General features: G+C 51.5%; 1 protein-coding gene across 2 annotated transcripts in view; it reads left to right on the forward strand.

Moving 5' to 3' along the window:
- The window catches only part of Pnpla1 (patatin like phospholipase domain containing 1), a 45,465-nt gene that overhangs the window by 13,618 nt on the left and 12,373 nt on the right, over positions 1-19,474 (forward strand). The window contains exons 2-8 of one of the 2 annotated variants that reach the window (XM_041635186.1): positions 4,027-4,542; positions 7,920-8,152; positions 10,602-10,667; positions 11,462-11,671; positions 12,699-12,759; positions 15,396-16,064; positions 19,059-19,134. In XM_041635186.1, the coding sequence (XP_041491120.1) occupies positions 4,416-4,542; positions 7,920-8,152; positions 10,602-10,667; positions 11,462-11,671; positions 12,699-12,759; positions 15,396-16,064; positions 19,059-19,134 (1,442 nt within the window). In that variant the 5' untranslated portion in view covers positions 4,027-4,415. The remainder of the gene's footprint in view (positions 1-4,026; positions 4,543-7,919; positions 8,153-10,601; positions 10,668-11,461; positions 11,672-12,698; positions 12,760-15,395; positions 16,065-19,058; positions 19,135-19,474) is intronic. The other variant, XM_041635185.1, reaches the window with a different exon arrangement.

The following is a 19,474-nucleotide window of genomic DNA, read 5'->3' on the forward strand; positions in this document are numbered from 1 at the left end:
CTGTCTAAGTTGGGGCGGGAAATTCTCACAGGGCCCAAGACTAATCGGCTTCAACCCTTAGCAGCCATGTGTTTGCTTGCTTTATAGACTTGATTTCCACTTTAGATTTGCCTGGCACAAAACCTCCTCTGGCTGAAAACTGGCAGTACCAGGGGGTCCCCACGGGTTTCCACCAGTGACATCGTAGCTTTAAAACAAAATGCTTTTATCACTGCCTCTGCATAAGCCAGGGTCACAGTCCCTAGGGTCTAGCTGTCTGTGTGAAGATAAACAGACCGTGGCTGGGAAAGCCTATTTGGGTGGACCACTTTCATTAAGATAATAATAATAGTTACTATTAGAATGTAGTTAGTTAGTCAAGCCAGACCCATGAGAAAACACACCTGGGATTTCTGCCTGCAATTTGGAGCCAGACCGGAGTCTCGGGCTCACAGGTTCCCTGTGCAGGGATGCTGAGCTTTGCCAGGGCTTCCCTGGGAATCTGCCCCCCCTGTGCCTCCCCAGAGACCACCGCACCTCATCTTCCCCTCAGCAGTCTTCTCAATATGAGGGAGAGCTTGCTGGCCAACTGTGATTGGCTAGGATGGAGGCTGTTGCTAGGTTACCAGTCTACTGAGACCGGGTGCGTGAGTATGTGTGTGCAACCCCATCCTCCAACCTAGATCCATCCCACACAGCAGGCCTAATTCTTGCACACCTGGGAGCAGGATCCAGCTGCTTAGAGGGCTGGCCTCCAGCGCCCCTTGCCTTCTCTGTGGGGAAAGGAAGGCAGGCTGAAGGTTTAACTCTGCGCCATCTTTTATAGCTATTTGTCTCCTTGGGCCTCAGTGTCCCTTTTTGATTTCTGAAGTTCACTAATTTATTCATTATCTCTGTATGTAGTCAGTGCCTAGTGACTGCCTGGATTCCAGACACTGCATCGAATACTAAGGATTAGTGAGACCTTCTTGCTCGTGGGAAGGGGGTAAACATTTCCCACTTCTTGATCAAAGCATATACATGCATCAAATTATCTCTTTTCTTCTCCTTCAGTAACTTTTCTAGCCCCCAACTTTTTTTTTGAAACTAAGCCTCTATCCCTCCCCCGTTAAAGAGCGATGTTGGCCCTGTACCCCCACAGACATGGGCCATGCTTCTACTATGTCCATGTATGTCTTGTCCGCATGTGTGTCTGAATACCACATGTGTGAAGTGCTCATGGAGGCCAGAAGAGGGTGTCAGATCCCCTGGAAGTAGATAGAGTTCCAGATGGTTCTGAGCTACCATGTGAATGCTGGGTATTGAATCTGGGTCCTCTGGAAGAGCAGCCAATTCTCTTAAGCACTGAGCCATCTCTCCAACCCCTACTTTGTCTCGTAGGCAGGGAACTTTCAAACTATCTAATAACTCAGTAAAGTAGATTTTTCTTTTGGTTATTAGTTCTTGTTTTCTTTTGTTTGAGACAGAATTTCATGTAGCCCAGGCTGGCCTCCAAAATACTTTGCAATAGAGGCTAGCCTTGAACTCCTGACCTTCCTGCCTCCATTTCCAGGGAGCTGGGGTCACTGGTGTACACCACTACATCCAGTATATGCGGTGTTGGGAATGGACCAGGGCTCCATGTGTGCTAGGCAACCACTCTACCAACTGGGCCACATCCTTAGCTCCAAAGCAGAAATTTTTACCCACATTTAAAATATACCACCTAGCCGGGTGGTGGTGGTGCACGCCTTTAATCCCAGCACTCCGGAGGCAGAGGCAGGCAGATTTCTGTGAGTTCGAGGCCAGCCTGGTCTACAGAGTGAGTTCCAGGACAGGTAGGGCTGTTATACAAATAAACTCTGTCTCCAAAAAACAAAAAACAAGCGAACAATCTGGAGGAGATCCCCAAACAGTGGGGGCTTCCTCCCCAGACCCTGGGTTAGGCCCAAACTACATAAAACACCTGTTTTCACAGAGAGATTCCTTATTAAATGAGGAAAGAAAGTTAAAGTGGCTGCTTTCTGGCTCCGGCAGAGAAAGAGAAACAGCAGCATGTGCTTGCAGGTGTGACGTTTTAACAGGCGAACAGGGGAGGTCTGTGTTAGGATGGGCTAGGATGTGGTGGTAAAGGAGACGGGGGATGTGTGGAAGGGGACAAGAGGCAGGGGGCAGGGGTATCTGTCCTGGAAGACAAAGGACGCCTCTGAATAGAGAGGAGACAGACGTGGCTATAGGCAAGGGGTGGTTTATAAAGGGAAATCCGTGTTAGGATGAGGTGTTTAACTGGGCGTGCTAATTAGGGGAAACAAAGGGGGCTTTTGATTGCTGGACTTTAATACTTTGATAGGGGGACCTTGGTAGGCAGCCTCAGGAGGAAGAAGTGGCCAATAAGGGAATAGATCTTAGTGGCTAGCTTTAGGACGGTAATCTGGTTTTAGCGAGGCAGAGGGACTGAGAGGGAAGGGCAAGGCCTGCCGGAGCCACATGCTCCAGTGTCCCTTCAGGACCAACTTTCTCGTGTGTGTGTGTGTGTGTGTGTGTGTGTGTGTGTGTGTGTGTGTGTTGCACGTATGTGTATGCACGGTCATGGCGGAACACAAGACACACGTGCTTGGTGAAGGTCAGTAGACAGCTTCTACGAATGACTTCTCTCCCCCACGTTGGTCCCAGGGATAGACCTCAGGCTCAGTGGCAAGCGCCTCTACCTGCTGAGCCATCTCTCCGGACCCTCTTCTCCCTTCTTTTGTAGACAGTGAAATTGAGGTTGGATAAAGGTCCTTAACTAGCCAGCGATGGCCCAGATGGCCTGTATGACCCTGGGATTGGAGGCAAAGCTTTGCAGTACACGTGTGTGGTCACAGAAGATGTCAACGACTCCCCGAGCAGCCGTAACTTGGAGCTGCAGCTTCACACTGCCGTTCCCAGACTCCCCAGCTCCGCATCTATCGCCTTCATGGCCTGTTGAAGCTCCCGGCACTTATGAAGCCCAAGGTGACCACAGGAGTCAATACAATTGATTCTTGGGTATAGTACCTCCTCCAGTAATCTCATCCCTTGGGAGATACAGGGCAGAGGATCAAGGTTGAAGGTCATTCTTGACAATATAGTAAGTTTGAGGCCAGCCTGGGATGTATGGCGCTGTATATTGTAATCAGTTCTGTTACCTGTCTGCCCCGGTGACCTTCCTGCCGGACGTCTTCACTGTGGAGTCAAGAAACAGTCCCTTTTCTCTTGGTGTTCTCTCTGCTGGACAAACACAAGCACCTACCACCATCCTAGAGCCTGGCTGGGTGGCAGGATGTCGGCCCTGGAGGATTCCCAGTCTCTTTGAGAGGCTCCTGAACACCTGTGTGGAGACAGCCTCCTGACAGGCCATCGAGAAGAGGGGGAGGCTTCACAGCCCCCACCCCCAGAGAACAGAAGTAGATGCGGCCAGTGGGGACTGCGTGGGGGCAGCCAGCTAACCCGGAGTTTGCTGAGCAGAGCGCACAGTACCTCACAGTGTGAGGTTCCATCCATCCTGACTGGCAGGAACCTGAGCCAGCTGGTCAGGAAGCAGAGGGAGGAAGGTGGACCCTGGTGCTTGGTTCCCTTCCTCCTTCGTAGGCAGCCCAGGACCCCAGGCCTCACAGGGGCTCTGCCCCCGTTCAGAGTGGATCTTTCCCCTTCAGTGAATTCAACCGAGAATTTCCCTGACACACATGCCCAGGAGTTTATCTGCTACGTGACTCTAGATCCTCTCTAGGTGATGACAGGAATCACCACAGAGGCCACTGGATGGGAGAAAGTGCTGGAAAGCCAAGGACTTATAAAGAAGTGAAGGCTGGCTGGGTGGTGGTGGCACAGGCCTTTAATCCCAGCACTTGGGAGGCACAGACAAGCGGATCTCTGTGAGTTCGAGGCCAGCCTGGTCTACAGTGTGAGTTCCAGGACAGTCAGGGCTACGCAGTGGCAGAACTTAATCCATTCCCTCTCTCTCTCTCTCTCTCTCTCTCTCTCTCTCTCCCTCTCCTCTCTCCCTTGCCCCCCCCCCCCCTTGCTTCTCTCACTGTTTGAGTGAGACAGGGTCTCACCATGGGAGCATGGCTGAAGAACTTCTGTGTAGACCAGATTCGCTTTGACCTTTGAAGCAATCCTCCTGCCTCTACCTCTTGAACTCTGGACTGACAGGCACGAACCATCACACCTGCCTGATTCTCCACCACAGGAGACTTGTTTAACCACGTCAGTTATCCCTTCCTCTTCCCATCACCAAAAAGACAGAAAAGGAGTGAGAGAGGAGGGAAGGACAGTCTGTCCCTGAGGACAGATACACGGAAACCAGGAGAGAAGCAAGAAGACGCAGAAAGACGGGGACCTTTCGGTGTGTGCCTGCCTTGAGCGGGAAGGGAGAATTCTGAACCAAACGCCAGGCTGAGAGAAACCAGACAGCCGCCCCCTCCCTCCCTGGCTGTATGTGTCTGGGCGGTGCACAGCTGATTCCCAGACTGAACCGTGTTCAGACGGAAGGACCCTGGAAATGTCAACACTATTTTCATTCTCTCTGCGGCTGTTCATCCCCTGCACACCCCTCCCTAGCGGGTGGGTGAGCATAGACTGAGAACCAATCCTGTTCTAGTTCTCAAGCCATGGTTAAAATAGGCACGTTAAGCCCAAGACGTGCAGTCCTTTGACCTTGCCTTCCCACTTCTAGGAATTTGTCCTAAAGAGGAGAATCCAGGGTGTGGGCAGAGAACCGGGTGTGAATTATTGTTCCTCCTGGTGTGTATTCGCATGCATGTCTGTGCACCATGTGCATGCAATGTCCACAGAGGCCAGAAGAGGGCGTTGAATGCCCGGGAACTGGAGTTACAGATGGCTGTGCATCACTATGTGGGTGTTGGGAATTGAACCTTGGTCCTCTGGGAGAGCAGCCAGTGCTCTTAACCACTGAGTCATCTCTCCAGTCTCATGGCAGGCTATTCTCTAAAATTGTGTGTGTGTGTGTGGGGGGGGGGTGTTTGAATGTGAACATCTCCCATAGATCAGATGTTTGAATACTTGGTCTCAGGTTGTTTGAACTGTTTGGCAGGCTCAGGAGGTATAAAGTAGCCTTGCTGGAAATGGTGTCTCACTGGGAATGGGCACTGAGGTTTCAAAAGCCTGAGTCATTCCCAGTTAGCTCTCTCTCAGCTCTGAGCGAGCCCTCAGCTTCGGCCACTATGTCTGCTGCTTGCTGCCATGTTCCCATGTCATGACTGACTCGTATTCCTCTCCCTAAGCCCAAGTGAACCCTTCCTTCCATGTGTTGCCTTGGTCACAGTGTCTGCTCACAGCAGCAGAAATGGAGCTAATCCAGTGTTTGTTGGTGGATGTCCATGCACATGGGGACAGCAAGGACAGCCTGTAGGAGCCAGTTCTCTCCTTCTGCCTTGTAAGTCACAAGGCTAGAACTCAGGCTGTCAGGCGAGGCAGCAAGCGGCTTTACCCACTGGGCATCTCACAGGCCTTTAAAGGCTTAGTGGCTTTTGTTTTTGTTTTTTGGGGGGTTTGTTTGTTTTTCAGACCAGCTGGTCAGGTGGAGACCGTGAGCTCCAGGTTCAGTGAGAGATCATGGTCTCCACACGCACAGGCAAAGGGAGGTGCATCTACAACACACATACCCCACACCCCAAAACATGTAAACAGTATGTAAGTAGGTGTTTATTGGCAAGGCACATGCATATATTAGGTTTAAACAGTAACTTACGAGTGCATCCAGTAATACTCAGCACAGCTCCCTGTGAGTGTAAACACCAAATAGGCCATCTAAGGAAACAGACCAGGCATTCTTTTCTGGGTAGAGGAATTCCGAGACTTTCTGTTTCTCTGCGTTTCTGTCTTGCTTGGTTTGGTTTTTTGAGGCAGGATCATATAGCCCAGGCTATCCTCAAACTCCTGATCTTCCTGCCTCCACCTCCCGAGTACTGAGACCACAGTACAGTTGTGGCTACACGTCTGCCTATATCTGATTTGTTTGGCGCATGTCCCCACAGGAGTAGGTGTGCTTCAGGTGACAGAGCAAATTCCCTTCCAGTCCCCAGGCACCTCCTGCTCCTCCCCAGACCTGTAGAACAAGCTGAAGCAGCACTGAAGGCGAGGTCAGTGACTCCGGCAGCCTGTGAAGAATTCAAAGACAGGCTTGGAGAGCTGAGTCAGCAGCTTAGAGCACTGGCTGCTCTCTCGGTTGTCCTAGGTTCGATTCCCAGCGCCCACCTTGGCGGTTCACAGCCACCTGTAACTCCAGTTCTGGGGAATCTATCGCCACTCCGACCTCTGAGCGACCCTGCAAACACATGGTACAGGCAACTGGTCCAGGCGTGTGTGTAATAAATAATACACAGCTTTTAAACACGTCATCTGATGACTGCGTGCACTGGGAGGTGGAGTGAACAGGGGTCAGGAGTTCAAGGTCATTCTTGGCTACACAGTGTGAGGCCAGCCTGGGCCACGTGAAACCAATTCACCAAAGCCCTCGTGTCTGGTCTATCTTGTCTTCTGGCCTGAACTTGGTAGTCGCTCGCCAGGATGGCTTGCCTGCTGGCCACCACCCCCACAGAGGGAAGTGCTGTTTGCTCACGCCTGTGTGCGGTAAGGATATAATTGTGAAACTGCCAGGCCTTCTCTGCCCAGGAAGGATCATGAGTGATGTGTGTTCACAACCAGTATGGGGTCCCTAGGACTTAATGCAGGTGTAGTATGGGTGTTGGTGAGGGATGGTCTGGAGTCAGAAAAAGACAACAAAACAACAACATTAAACTAACATTTTCTGCCTGTATGGCTTCAGGACAGACGCTTTCCCTGCCTCAGTTTCCTTATCTGTGCAATGGTACCCCAACATTAGCAGAGTGCTCTCCGGGATTAGACTGGTGCTGTATAATCTGTGCTCTATAAAATGTGACAGGAAGAAACCCTCCTTTTGTCTCCAAATTGTCATGTGTGACTTTGGGCAAATCTGTCACCTTCTCAGTGTGTCTGCCACGGATCGACGGCCAGGCCCTCAGAACACCAGGCTCTGCGAGTCAGTAAGACTCGGCCGTTCTGCCCACGCACGGATCTTGTTGATAAGGCTCTGACAAAGGTGCTTATGCAACCTCCACTTGGCCGCCTCCCACGGCAGAGCTCATGACTACACAAGTCCCTGTTCCATATTCATGACTCTACCTTGAAGCAAAATTTTCCACATGAGACGTTTGTGTAAGGACCGGTGGTGTAGTTCAGCAGCCAAGCGCAGGCTTAACCTGTGCAAAGTCCTGAGTTCCATCCCTGGCACCAAGAAACAGCAATATTTGAGGGCTGGAGAGATGGTTGAGAGCCCTTGCTGCTCTTGAAGAGGACATGAGTTCAGTCCCCAGCAGTCATGTCAGATGGGGGTTCACCATCCCCTTCTAGCTTCTGTGGCCACACACACACATGTGCACATACATACACATGAATAAAAATAAATTTAAAAAGCTGGCTGTCATGGAGCACAGTATTAAACCAAGCCTGCGGGGCAGACTGTAATCCTGGACTATTGGGGGGGACAATAGAATCAGGAGTTCAAGGTCATCTTCTGCTACTCAGTGAGGGTGAGGCCTGCCAAGGGTCTATGGCCTCTAAGCAACCGCCCTTGTTGCTTGGTAAAGACTTTCAATCTTATTTGTGTTTGCAGAGCAAACTCCTATAAGACTTTCAGAAACACGGCCTGGTGGCAGTCCCCAGGCATGGGCACAGGAGGCTGGGGAAGCTGTTTGCTGTCTGTCCTGTGGGGGACCTGGGACTTCCTCCTTCGTGCCTCTGTCCTGTGCACAATGGCAGGCCTGTTCCTGAGTCCCCCAGGCGTCTGGACCCCAGGCCTTGTCACTGTGAGCTGCGGGATGCAGTGGTCACGTCATGGAGATCCCTGTGAGTCCTGCACTGCTGGCTGATGGTGCATCTCCCGCCCATTTCCCCCACAGAGGAGTACCTCCGAGTGCTGAACAAGGGCCTGGCTGAGGTGAAGAAGTCCTTCCTGGGCCCTCTGTCCCCGTCCTGTAAGATGGTACAGATGATGCGACAGTTTTTGTACGACGTCCTGCCCGAGGACTCCTACAAGTTTGCCACCGGGAAGCTGCACGTGAGCCTCACCAGAGTCACAGACGGGGAGAACGTGGTGGTTTCAGAGTACACGTCCAAGGAAGAGCTCATCGAGGCAAGGCCCTGGCTGTGCCAGCACCTGGGGCAACCCGGGCAGCCCAGCGCCGCTCTCTCCCCAGCCTCCTCCTCTCTTCTCTTCTCTGCTTGCCTGACCCTTTGCTCCCTTCATGCCAGCATCTCTGCCAGGAGCAGTGCCACAGGAGGTGATGCAGAGAGGCCCACCAACAGCCAGAGTCCGCCACCAGCCCCATGACTTCCACACTATGTCCCCTTCCTCTGCCTTCACCCTGCAGAGCCTCTGGGCTGAATCTGGGGCTTCTCAGAAGCACCCCTCCAAGTCCAGAGACCTCCGGGCCTGGGTCTCAGTGCAATCCCAGGTTTAGAGAGGATGAGGAACAGCACCCGTGCTCCCTCTCTGTCCTCAGGAGGCTTGACAAGGATTGAATCACCCAGTTGGGGCTGTAGCTCACGGGAGGCCCTGGGTTCCACCCACAGGTTAGCAGAAGTGATCAAGCTCAAGGTCACCCACTACACTGCGAGGCTGAGGCCAGCCTGAGCTACAGGAGACCTTGTCTAGAAAAGTGGGGGATTTTAAGAGCACCTGTTGTAGAGCACCCAGTTTTGTCATCGAACCCACACTGAGCATTCGCCATATCTGTAAGGCCAGCTCCGGGGATCCGAGGGGTCCAGTGCCCTGTTCTGGCCTCTTGGGCACTCACACAAAAGGCACAGGCACGCACACACACACACACACACACACACACACATAAATTAAAAAATAAATATTAGCCGGGCAGTGGTGGCGCATGCCTTTAATCCCAGCACTCGGGAGGCAGAGGCAGGCAGATCTCTGTGAGTTCGAGACCAGCCTGTTCTACAAGAGCTAGTTCCAGGACAGGCTCCAAAACCACAGAGAAACCCTGTCTCGAAAATAAATAAATAAATAAATAAATAAATAAATATTTTATTTTATTTTGGTTTTTTCAAGACAGGGTTTCTCTGTTTAGCCTTGGCTAGTCCTGGAATTCATTCTGCAGACCAGGCTGGCCTGGAACTCAAAGATCTTCCTGCCTCTGCCTCCCAAGTGCTGAGATGAAAGGCATGTGCCACCACCACATGACATAAATTTTTGTTTTTTTTTTTTTGGTTTTTCGAGACAGGGTTTCTCTGTAGCTTTAGAGGTTGTCCTGGAACTAGCTCTGTAGACCAGGCTGGCCTCGAACTCACAGAGATTCACCTAACTCTGCCTCCCGAGTGCTGGGATTAAAGGCGTGCGCCACCACCGCCCGGCTGACATAAATATTTTTTAAAAGGATTAATGGGTCTGGAGAGATGGTTCAGAGTTTAAGAGCACTGGCTGCTCTTCCAGAGGACCTGGGTTCAGTTCCCAGCACCCACGTGGTGGATCATAACCACCTGTAATTACATTTCCAGGGTGACACCCTCTTCTGATCTCCATGGGCACCAGCCATGTAAGTTGCGCCCGGATATAAATGGTGATGAAACATTCATACATATAAAATAAATCTTTAAAAATAAAGTTAGGCCATGGTGGCTCACTCCTTTTAATTCCGGCACTTGGAAGGCAAAGGCAGGCAAAACTCATTAGAGGCCAGCCTGGTCTACAGAGTGAGTTTCAGGACAGCCTGGGCTACATAGAGAAATCCTGTCTCAACAAACAAACAAAAATAAGTAAACAAATGGCTGAGTGTTCCCCTCCAGTTCCCACTTAGAGAAGTTCCCATCCATCCTGAAAGGGCTGTGCTGAGCTCCTGGGTGCAGATTTTAGTGACCAGTTGTGACCGCTGAACAGACCCTGACCTGGCTCAGCTTTCTTTCATGAGACTTTCATCTGCTATCTCCACTCTCTTCCACTCCCCAAGCCTGTGCCCAGCTCCCAGCCTCCAGCTCTGGGATTGGGGTGAACAAGCAGCAGGCCCCTGGCGTGACTAGTTCTCCTGGAGTGACTAGTGCACCCCCTCACGCTCATGGCTGCGGTCTCCCTCCCGGCCTCTCCCAACTCCCACTCCTACCGTGACAACACAGCTCACCACACCCAAATCAGGCCATGTCTGCCGAGAGCTGTTCCGTCTCAGTTCTGGCCTGGCATCCCCTGCTTCACCTTACTCCTGTCCCTTCATCCCACCCCGCCTGGTCCCCTTATCTGGGGCCACAGCTGCCATGCTTACCTCCTTCACCCCTCTGCTATGTGACACTCGCAAGGATGGCTTCTCAGTGTCCTTTGAGGACAGGGTCTGGTCCAGGGCAGCCGCTGGTTCGTGGAAGGCTGATGGCCAGCAGAGCCCCTGTATGTCAAAGCCACCCCTCTTAGGATATCCGGTCCAGCTAACCCTACCAAGGACCCCACTCAGGACAGCACGGGGATTGAGCGGAAACTTTCCCAGGCCAGCACCCTTACTTTAAGGAATTGCGGAGTGGCCAGGGGTTGGGGTCAGTGCCACCCACTCCAGGGCCTGCGGCGTCTCAGCCCTGTCTCTCCCCAGGCCCTGTACTGCAGCTGCTTCGTTCCTGTGTACTGTGGGTTCATTCCTCCGACATACCGGGGTGAGGTGAGTGAGCGTGAGCCGAGTCCTACAGCGTCTAAGGGGAGGAAGATTTTCTACTCGGAGTAGATGGACGCCTGGGTTCTTAAGGGGAGCCCTCTCTAGACCACCCACCCTGTAGAGGACCCAGCAAGTCGGGGTTGCAAGACTTTCCGTGTTCTCCTAGAAGACAGGGTGACGAAACAGGCACTAGAACACATGGACCCGAGACCCTGAGTGAGGAAGCCTTCAGGGCCATCTGGGCCAGTGGTCGCAGGCGTGTGGTCGCAGGCTTCCCTGTGCCCGTGATTAAATCAGAGGAGTCCTAGGATAACAGGACTGTGCTTCAGTAGACCTGGGCAGGCCAAGATTCTGCACCTCTGGCTGGCCTCAGGGTGACCAGCGACCAGTCTCCTGCTACAGTCTGAGCGGGGATGGAAGCCCTGGTCCAGACATTATGTTCTGTCAGCAAGCTTTCTTCTGACTCCCACGGGGTACAGAGCCTCTGTACTGTCATCTCCCGTTCAGTTCCTAGGTAAGGAAACCGGCAGGACCCCACCCCATCCATGGAGCTAGAAGTGGGTGCGCCGTGAGGCTGTGGGACGGGCTTGCTCCTGAGTCATCAGGAAGATGGACACACCACCCAGAGGCCAGTATCACCAAGATGGCAGAGAGAGAAAGTCCAGGGTCAGAATATTAAATTAGGAGTCCTGAGGCCTCCGTGAACACAGCAAGGGACCTTGTTCCACACCACCCACTATTTCTCTTGGGGACCTCAGCCTCCATGTCCTCTCTGATCGAGCGTCTGTTTGTCCCTGCAGCGGTACATCGATGGTGGCTTCACGAGCATGCAGCCCTGCGCCTTCTGGACAGACTCCATTACCATCTCCACCTTCAGCAGCCAGCAGGACATCTGTCCGAGAGACTGCCCGGCCATCTTCCATGACTTCCGAATGTTCAACTTCTCCTTCCAGTTCTCCCTGGAGAATATCACCCGCATGACACATGCGCTTTTCCCGCCAGACCTGGTGGTGAGAGACAGGAGGGTCCGCGTGGGGTCCAGATCAGAGGAGACCCTCTCAAAGGGTTCCCCTGGACCTTTGCCGTGATTAAAGGATTGCTAAAAGACAAGCAGGGCTGAAGGCGTGGCTCAGTTGGTAGAGGACTCGCCTAGCATGCTTGAAGCCCTGGGTTTGATCCCCAGTGCTGCAGAAACTGAGCACAGTGATCCACGTCTGTAATCCCAGTCCTGGGGAGGTAGAGGCAGGTGGGTCAGGAATTCAGGAATTTAAAGTCATTCTTAGGCCGGGCGGGCGGTGGTCGCACACTCCTGTAATCCCAGCACTTGGGAGATAGAGGCAGGCAGATCTCTGTGAGTTCGAGGCCAGCCTGGTCTACAAAGGGAGTTCCAGGACAGGCTCCAAAGCTGCAGAGAAACCCTGTCTCAAAAAAACCAAAAAAAAAAAAAAAAAGGTCATCCTTAGCTACATATGGAGTTTGGGGTTAACCTGAGCTACTTGCCATCCTGTCTCAAAACAAATAAACAAAATTCTGGGGCAGAATCTGTGGTCAGCAACGACCAAAATGTTTGCAATTCAGCCCTCCTCAGAGACAGCATTGTGGAGAGAACCTCTCACACACCCCTCCCAACACCCTCTGCAAAGATATTGTCACTGTCCCCATCTGACAGGTGGAGACAGAGAGACTGAGTGGTCACTACATAGCCAGTGAAGGGCAGCGCTGGGACTTGAACCCAGACCCAAAGCTCTAGCCTTCCTATGACCCAGAGATGTGTGGTCTCTGGTTCCCCAGAAATACCCTACCCTCTCTACCCTCTCCTACAGGGGAGGCGGGTGGTGCCCTGGGAACAGGTGACTGGCGTGTTGACACCCCCACCATGGCAGCCATCGCTTCCCAGCTCTCCTGAGTAGACAGGGGGGTCGTGCAGACCAGGGCTTGATGACATGTCTCGGGTAGGAGGGGGTTGGTGTCAGCATGTAGAACATGGCTGTGGGTGGGGACAGTGACCCTCATTCATTCTCCTGTGTCACCACCTAGATCCTGCAGGATTACTACTATCGGGGCTATGATGACGCCGTTTCATACCTGCGGAGGCTGAGTGAGTAGCTGGAGCCTGAGGAAGGGAGGGCAAGGAGGGTGGCAGGGGTGGGAATGGAATTCTGGGTAGCCATCGCAGAGAAAGCTGGGCACGAGGAGACCCAGCAGCCTACCCTGCCCTAGACAGCCCACGGTGGCTGTGGGGTGACATGTGGGACGGTGTTCAGAGTGTTTCTAAAACGTTTATGAGATTAAAAACAAGGTGAGGGTTGGGGATGCAGCTCAGTTCATAGAGTGCTTGCCTGGCATGCTCAAAGCCCCGGTTCAATCCCCAGCACTGCGTAAAACAGGAGTGATGGAGAAGGCTGGAGGGTCAGAAGTTCAAGGTCATCCTTGACCACACAGCTCCGCCCAGGCCAGCCTGGGCTGCTCAGGACTCTGTCTCAAGTAGGTGTGACCAGTCACAGTTGATCAAAGGGAAGAACCATTAACCTTAGTGGGTCTGGACCCAACCCCTTTATCAGGTGAACGGAGACAAAATGCTCAAACTCCACGAAGGTGTGGCAAGCGTCTTTGGGGAGAGAGAGGAGAAAGGCCTGTCCGTACTCAGACTAACTCCTTAGAATGTGGATTCAGATAAAGGAAGTCCAGGGCAAAGGGTGCTCACCTACTGCTGGCCCAGCCTTCCTCCCTGTGATCTTCGGGGACGTTGTATAATTTTCTATCCCAGTCTCACTTGGCTCTGAGATCCCAGCATGCCTTATTCTGACAAGGCTATACATCTCTGTGACTTAAAAAAAATGCTTTGGGAAAAGAAATATTTTGGGGTGAAACTAAGGGTTGAATGATATTTTCTATAATATATATATACTAGAATGTATACTAAAAACATTCTTTTTTTTTTTTTTTTTTTTTTGGTTTTTCGAGACAGGGTTTCTCTGTGGCTTTGGAGCCTGTCCTGGAACTCGCTCTGTAGACCAGGCTGGCCTCGAACTCACAGAGATCCACCTGCCTCTGCCTCCCGAGTGCTGGGATTAAAGGCGTGCGCCACCACCACCCGGCTAAAAACACATTCTTTCTTCAAATTGTTCCCTGCCTTCTCCAGTTCCCTTATCTTCTTTCCTTATGTTCTCCTGCATCCTTACTCGCATCCAAGCATCCAGGAACATGAGAAAACAACTGATAGCAGGGAGAGGGAGGGAGGGAGGGAGGGAGAGAGGGAGGGAAGGAGGGAAGAAGGGAGAGGGAGAGAGAGAGAGCATCCTGGGTTTTGGAGGCAAGGAGTTCCCAGCCCCACCCCGGAGCTGTGAGTCCTAGGAAAAATCACTTCAGCTCTCTGAGTCTTGTTGCCAGTTTTGTAAAGAAGGGCTTGTACCCCAGCTCTTGACACCTTCGTGCTATGGAGCAGTAGTGAGTCTCCTGGGGCCTCAGTTTCCCCATCTGTATGGGGGGGGCAATGGCAGGGACCACCCTAGAGGTTTACTGTGAGAGTGAAAGGTACATCCATGGTGGTTTACATCTGAGTCACATCGTGTCTCCTAGAGCCTGGAGGATGAGGGGCTGGCCAGGATCTCTTGGCCAGAATCTGGGGAACCCTTCACTCTCTCCTGGGTGATGGCGTTTGTCATGGACTTGAGGTCAGGAAGATCCTATCATTTGACACTTATTTGAAGGCAACTCCATTTCCCTAGCTCAGGGTACACCTCGTTCACCTACCTGTGCCCTGCCGGGGTTCTTCCCAGGCGCCCTGTGATGCGCGTATCACCCACCAGGTGGTGCCAGCGCCCAAGCGTGAATCCCTTCCAATTCCTCACGCAAGGCCTCTTGGATTTTTCTTCTAGCACCGGATGTGATCAGGAGCTACTGGGAAATTCCTTCTGGTACCCAGAGCCACACTATGAGTCCCCACCCGCCACTTGGAAGCACTCAGATTACTCCCTGCTTGTTGCGGGGGAGCCAGTCATCGCCCACAGAATAGTGCCACCCTGGACCCCGCCCCCTTTCTCTCCTCCCTCCCCTGCAAAAGCTCTCATCCACACAGTTACTCCCGCAGCTGGAAAGCTGCTGGCCCGGCTGGCTGCCCGCGTGGTGTGGAAAACAAGACGCAGGGGCTGGAGGAGGCCAGTCTGCACCCAGCTGTGACCAGCAGCCCTCCAACCCGCCCCCCCACTCCCTCCTACACATGCGCCATCCCTCATCCCCAAGGTTTTCTGGAGAGGCTGGGGCTGAGTGCTGGCCTAGCATACATAAACACCTAAATTTAATTTCCAGTATTCATAAACCTGTTCATATTCATATTTAATACCTGTCCAGTATTCATATTCCAGTGTGGCACCTGAGGTAATCCCAGAGCTGGGGAGATGGGAGCGATGGGGGGGGGGGCGGAATCAGAAGTTCAGGGTCATCCTTGGCTATATAGTAAGTTTGAGGCCAGACCAACCTGAATAACATGAAACCTTATTTCAAAAAAGAAAAAAAACCCAGAAGTTTCCTGGAGCCCTTCTATGAACCCCACCTTCCCCCACCTCCTTATGTCCAAATCCTCCTTCATTTGTTCTCTGTTCTCAGGTCTTCTCGGCTCAGCTCCTGAGTGCTGGGACTAACCGTTTACCACCGTGGCTGACCATGTATCATATTTCGCTCACACCCCCGTAATAGACTATGAGCATATCAAATCTGCTGTGCTGTTTCTCCTAGATGCTGCCTACCTCGACTCCCCCAGCAAGAGAGTGATTTTCCCCAGGGTGGAAGTGTACTGCCAGATAGAAGTTGCCCTTGGCCACGAGCCCTCAGCTCAGCGGGACAAGCTTGAAGACTCCTCACTACCCCATGCTCAGGGGGCTCCCCAAGAGGACAGGAAGGATGGCCATTCTCTAGCTTCCCCATCAGTGCAGACACCCGAATCCAGGACCAGCGGGGTTGTGGAGTCACCAGGGGGCTCCTCATCTAAGCAGTCACCAGCATCGCCGTCGACCCCACCCCAGCCATGCCCGGAAATGAGTCCTGGGCTGCCCACTGACCCCAGGGACACTGACCCAGTGAATCTTCAAACTCCAAGCCTGAAGGAAGGAGTGAAGGATGGCTGTCAACCGGACTCGGCCGCTGACGACAACCGAGGCACAAAAAGCCTGCCACCGGTGTCGCACACCTCAGACTCAGCGGCAGCCGCGCACAGCTCAGAGGCTGGATCCTCAGTGCCTGAATCATCACCTGAATCCCCTCATTGTTCTGGACTGCTGCTCAGACATCCCCAGGCAGCCACAGCAGCCTGGGCAGCCTCCAGACTTCCGCCCTCGGGTCCTTCAACACCACCTGCCCTGACACCCGTGGAGGAGCCCGGCCCAGAGCTATGGGCCCGACCCACAGGTATGAGTCTCCCTGCTCCGTCCCTCGAGACTAGCACTTAACAGTGTGGACCTGAGATTAACAGTTGGTTAATTAAAGGCATACACCACCATTGACTGGCTAAAATAAAATAAATCTTAAAGAAATAAAATAAACCAGGCAATGGTGGTGCACGCCTTTAATCCCAGCACTCAAGAGGTAGAAGCAGGCAAATATCTGAGTTCGAGGTCAGCCTGGGTTACAGATCAAGTTCCAGGACAGCCAAGACTATACAGAGAAACCCTTTCTCAAAAACCAAATTAATTAATTTTGATTAATTATTAAAAAGATAAATATTAATAAGGTTAATAACGATATTAAAGACCTCACAATAATAAGCCATCTATATTTAGAACTCACACAATTTATACAATGTTTAACCAACAAACATAAACTCATGAGGATCCAAGTTTGATCCCCAGAACCCACATAAAGTCTGGGTACAGCAGCAGACTCCTGTAGCTAGCACTGGGGCCATGAAGGTAGGCAGATCCAAGGAGACCCTGGCTGGTGAGCCTAGGCAGATCTGTGAGTCTCTCTAAAAAATCTAATTGAGAGGCTGGAGAGATGGCTCGTGCTTAAGAACACTGTTCTTCTAAGGGACCTGGTTTCGGTTCCCAGCACCCACATGTCAGCTCATGGCCATCTGTAACTCTAGTTGCAGGGGACCTGACGCTCTCACACAGACAAACATACAGGCAAAACACCAATGCACATAAAATTATAGTAGCCGGGCAGTGGTGGCGCATGCCTTTAATCCCAGCACTCGGGAGGCAGAGGCAGGCGGATCTCTGTGAGTTCAAGGCCAGCCTGGTCTACAGAGTGAGTTTCAGGAAAGGAACCAAAAGCTACGGAGAAGCCCAGTCTCGAAAAATCCAACATATATATATATATATATATATATATATATATATATATATATATCGAGGACGACACCCAGCGTCCACCTCCAAATCAGTGCACACGTGCGCGCGCACACACATACACCAGTGGTTCTAATAATATTCTCCATTTCAAGACGAAGGCCTGCTTACTCTCACTGGTAGATGTTCAGACCTCAGCCCTGGGAATTCATTATGAAATTCTAGCATAGCACTTTCAGGAAAGCCTCTGATGTCACCGCAGGAGCCAGCAACGTCTGCCCTCCACAGCTGCTGCCCTGGGTCTCCACCAGATCCCCTGGTGTACAGCTTGGATCTTACCCTTGAGGAGAGCACTCTTTGCTGATTCTACTACTGTTCACTTGTTTCATCATCATCATCATCATCATTATTATTATTATTATTATTATTATTTTGGTTTTTTGAGACAGGGTTTCTCTATGGCTTTGGAGCCTGTCCTGGAACTAGCTCTTGTAGACCAGGCTGGTCTCGAACTCACAGAGATTCACCTGCCTTTGTCAGGCTTGGTGCTTTTATGTCTTGAACCATCTTGATGAGTCTCTGCAGCGCACAGCGCCTGTCTGCACTCTATGCACTACCATATAGCTCCCACACAAACACACACACAGAGACACGGACCTCTAGTCACTGGTAAGAAGCCCTTTTTTCAATAGCACCACGGAGGCTTATATACCCAACAGTCAGGTGGGCCAACAGGTGAAAACCTTATCCTCTGATCCCCAAGGCAAGGCAACACGTGCTCGTGAAGCAGAGCTGGTAAACAACTTTGACACAGCTTTCAGAAACTCAGAAAATCAGAAGGAAAGTAAAGATCTCTAGCAGGGAAGAGCAGGGACTCTAAATGGTCCCAACAATCTCTTTTGCTGTTGTTTTTAAGATTTAAAAACCTTTCCAGAAACTGGAGAAATGGCTCAGCTCTTAGGAGCACTGGCTCCTCTTCGAGCACCCACACAGTGTCTGGCCTCTGGGTCACTGCACACAGACATATATACCAGGCCTTTTCAGGCCACCAACCAGCTCCCAAATCATATGGACTTCTGAGTTATGCATGCTCAGCCTAGCTTAGTTCTTTTAACTTAAATTAGTCTGTTTCTCTTTATCTACCTTCTGCCTTGGGGCTTTTTACTTTTTTTTTTAAAGATTTATTTATTTATTATGAATACAATACTCTGACTGCATGTGCACCTGCACCCCTGAAGAGGGCACCAGATCTCATTACAGATGATTGTGAGCCACCATGTGGTTGCTGGAATTGAACTCAGGATCTCTGGATCTTCTTCCAGAGGTCAGTGCTCTTAACCACTGAGCCATCTTTCCAGCCCTTTACTTTTCTTCTATACGTCTACTTTCACTGCTTCTGTCTGGCGGCTCCCTCTCTTTGCCTTCCTTCTCTCCTTTTTTTTTTCTATCCTATTTATTCTCTCTACCTGGAAGTCCCGCCTATCCCTTTCCTGCCTCACTATTGGCCGTTAAACTTTTTATCAGACCAATCAGGTGCCTTGGGCAGGCAAAATAACACAGCTTTCCATAACTAAACACACATCCTTACATTGATAAACAAATGCAGCATAAACAAATGCAACATGCCTTCACATACTTAAATATTCATAACAGTCATACATGTAGGCAAAACACACATACACATAAAATTTTTTAAAAAGTTAAGAAAATTATGTTTGCTAAGTGTGGTGGTGCACACCTTTAATCCCAGCACTCAGGAGGCAGAAGCAAGAGGATCTCTGTGAGTTCAAGGCCAGCCTGTTCTACAAAGTGAATTCCTAGATAGCCAGGACTGTTACGCAGAGAAACCGTTTGTGAAAAACCAGAAAACAAAATAATACCTCTAAAAATTGGTTTTCTTAACAATGGCATCTCACTATTTTGTCTCTGGCTATCCTGGAACTCGCTCTGTAGACCAGACTGGCCTCAAATTCAGAGATCCACCTGCCTCTGATTCCCGAGTGCCAGGATTAAAAGTGTGCTGTGTCACAAAGTCTGGCATCTCTGTGTTTAAAGTGACCCACTACCCCCTCCTGTCACCTCACTCCTCCTTGTGTGTACACTCTGTCTGCAGGGCCTCCTGCCTCTCCACAGCTGACAAGCTTGGCAGCACCGGGCACCAGGAAGCAAGCCCTCCACAAGCCTCTGGGGTAAGTTCCCCAGGATATGTTCTCACCTTTGCTCAGGGGAGAGGGCCAGCTAAATGAGGTTTCCACCCTTATGATTGCCTGGGCCCCACCGGCTCTTCTTGTCTGTGGGACAATAATTTACCCTTTGTGCCCTCTTCTCTCCCCAGTGAGGGGCTTTGTGGAACGCGCCTGTTGATGGGGGTGATGCCATCCCTCTGCCTCCCTCCTGCGCACACTGGGTGCACTCTGTTCTAGGGCATTGGGAGTGTGTGCACTCCTGGCCCGGGGTCTCGTTTTGGGTAAAGCCAGGGTTGGAAAAGTCTAACAGCACCTTAGGTAACCCCTGATTGAAGGCATAAGT

This window comes from Microtus oregoni, unplaced genomic scaffold, assembly GCF_018167655.1.
Source record: "Microtus oregoni isolate MIOR12 unplaced genomic scaffold, Mior012 000046F_ref0000063, whole genome shotgun sequence".
NCBI lineage: Eukaryota > Metazoa > Chordata > Mammalia > Rodentia > Cricetidae > Microtus > Microtus oregoni.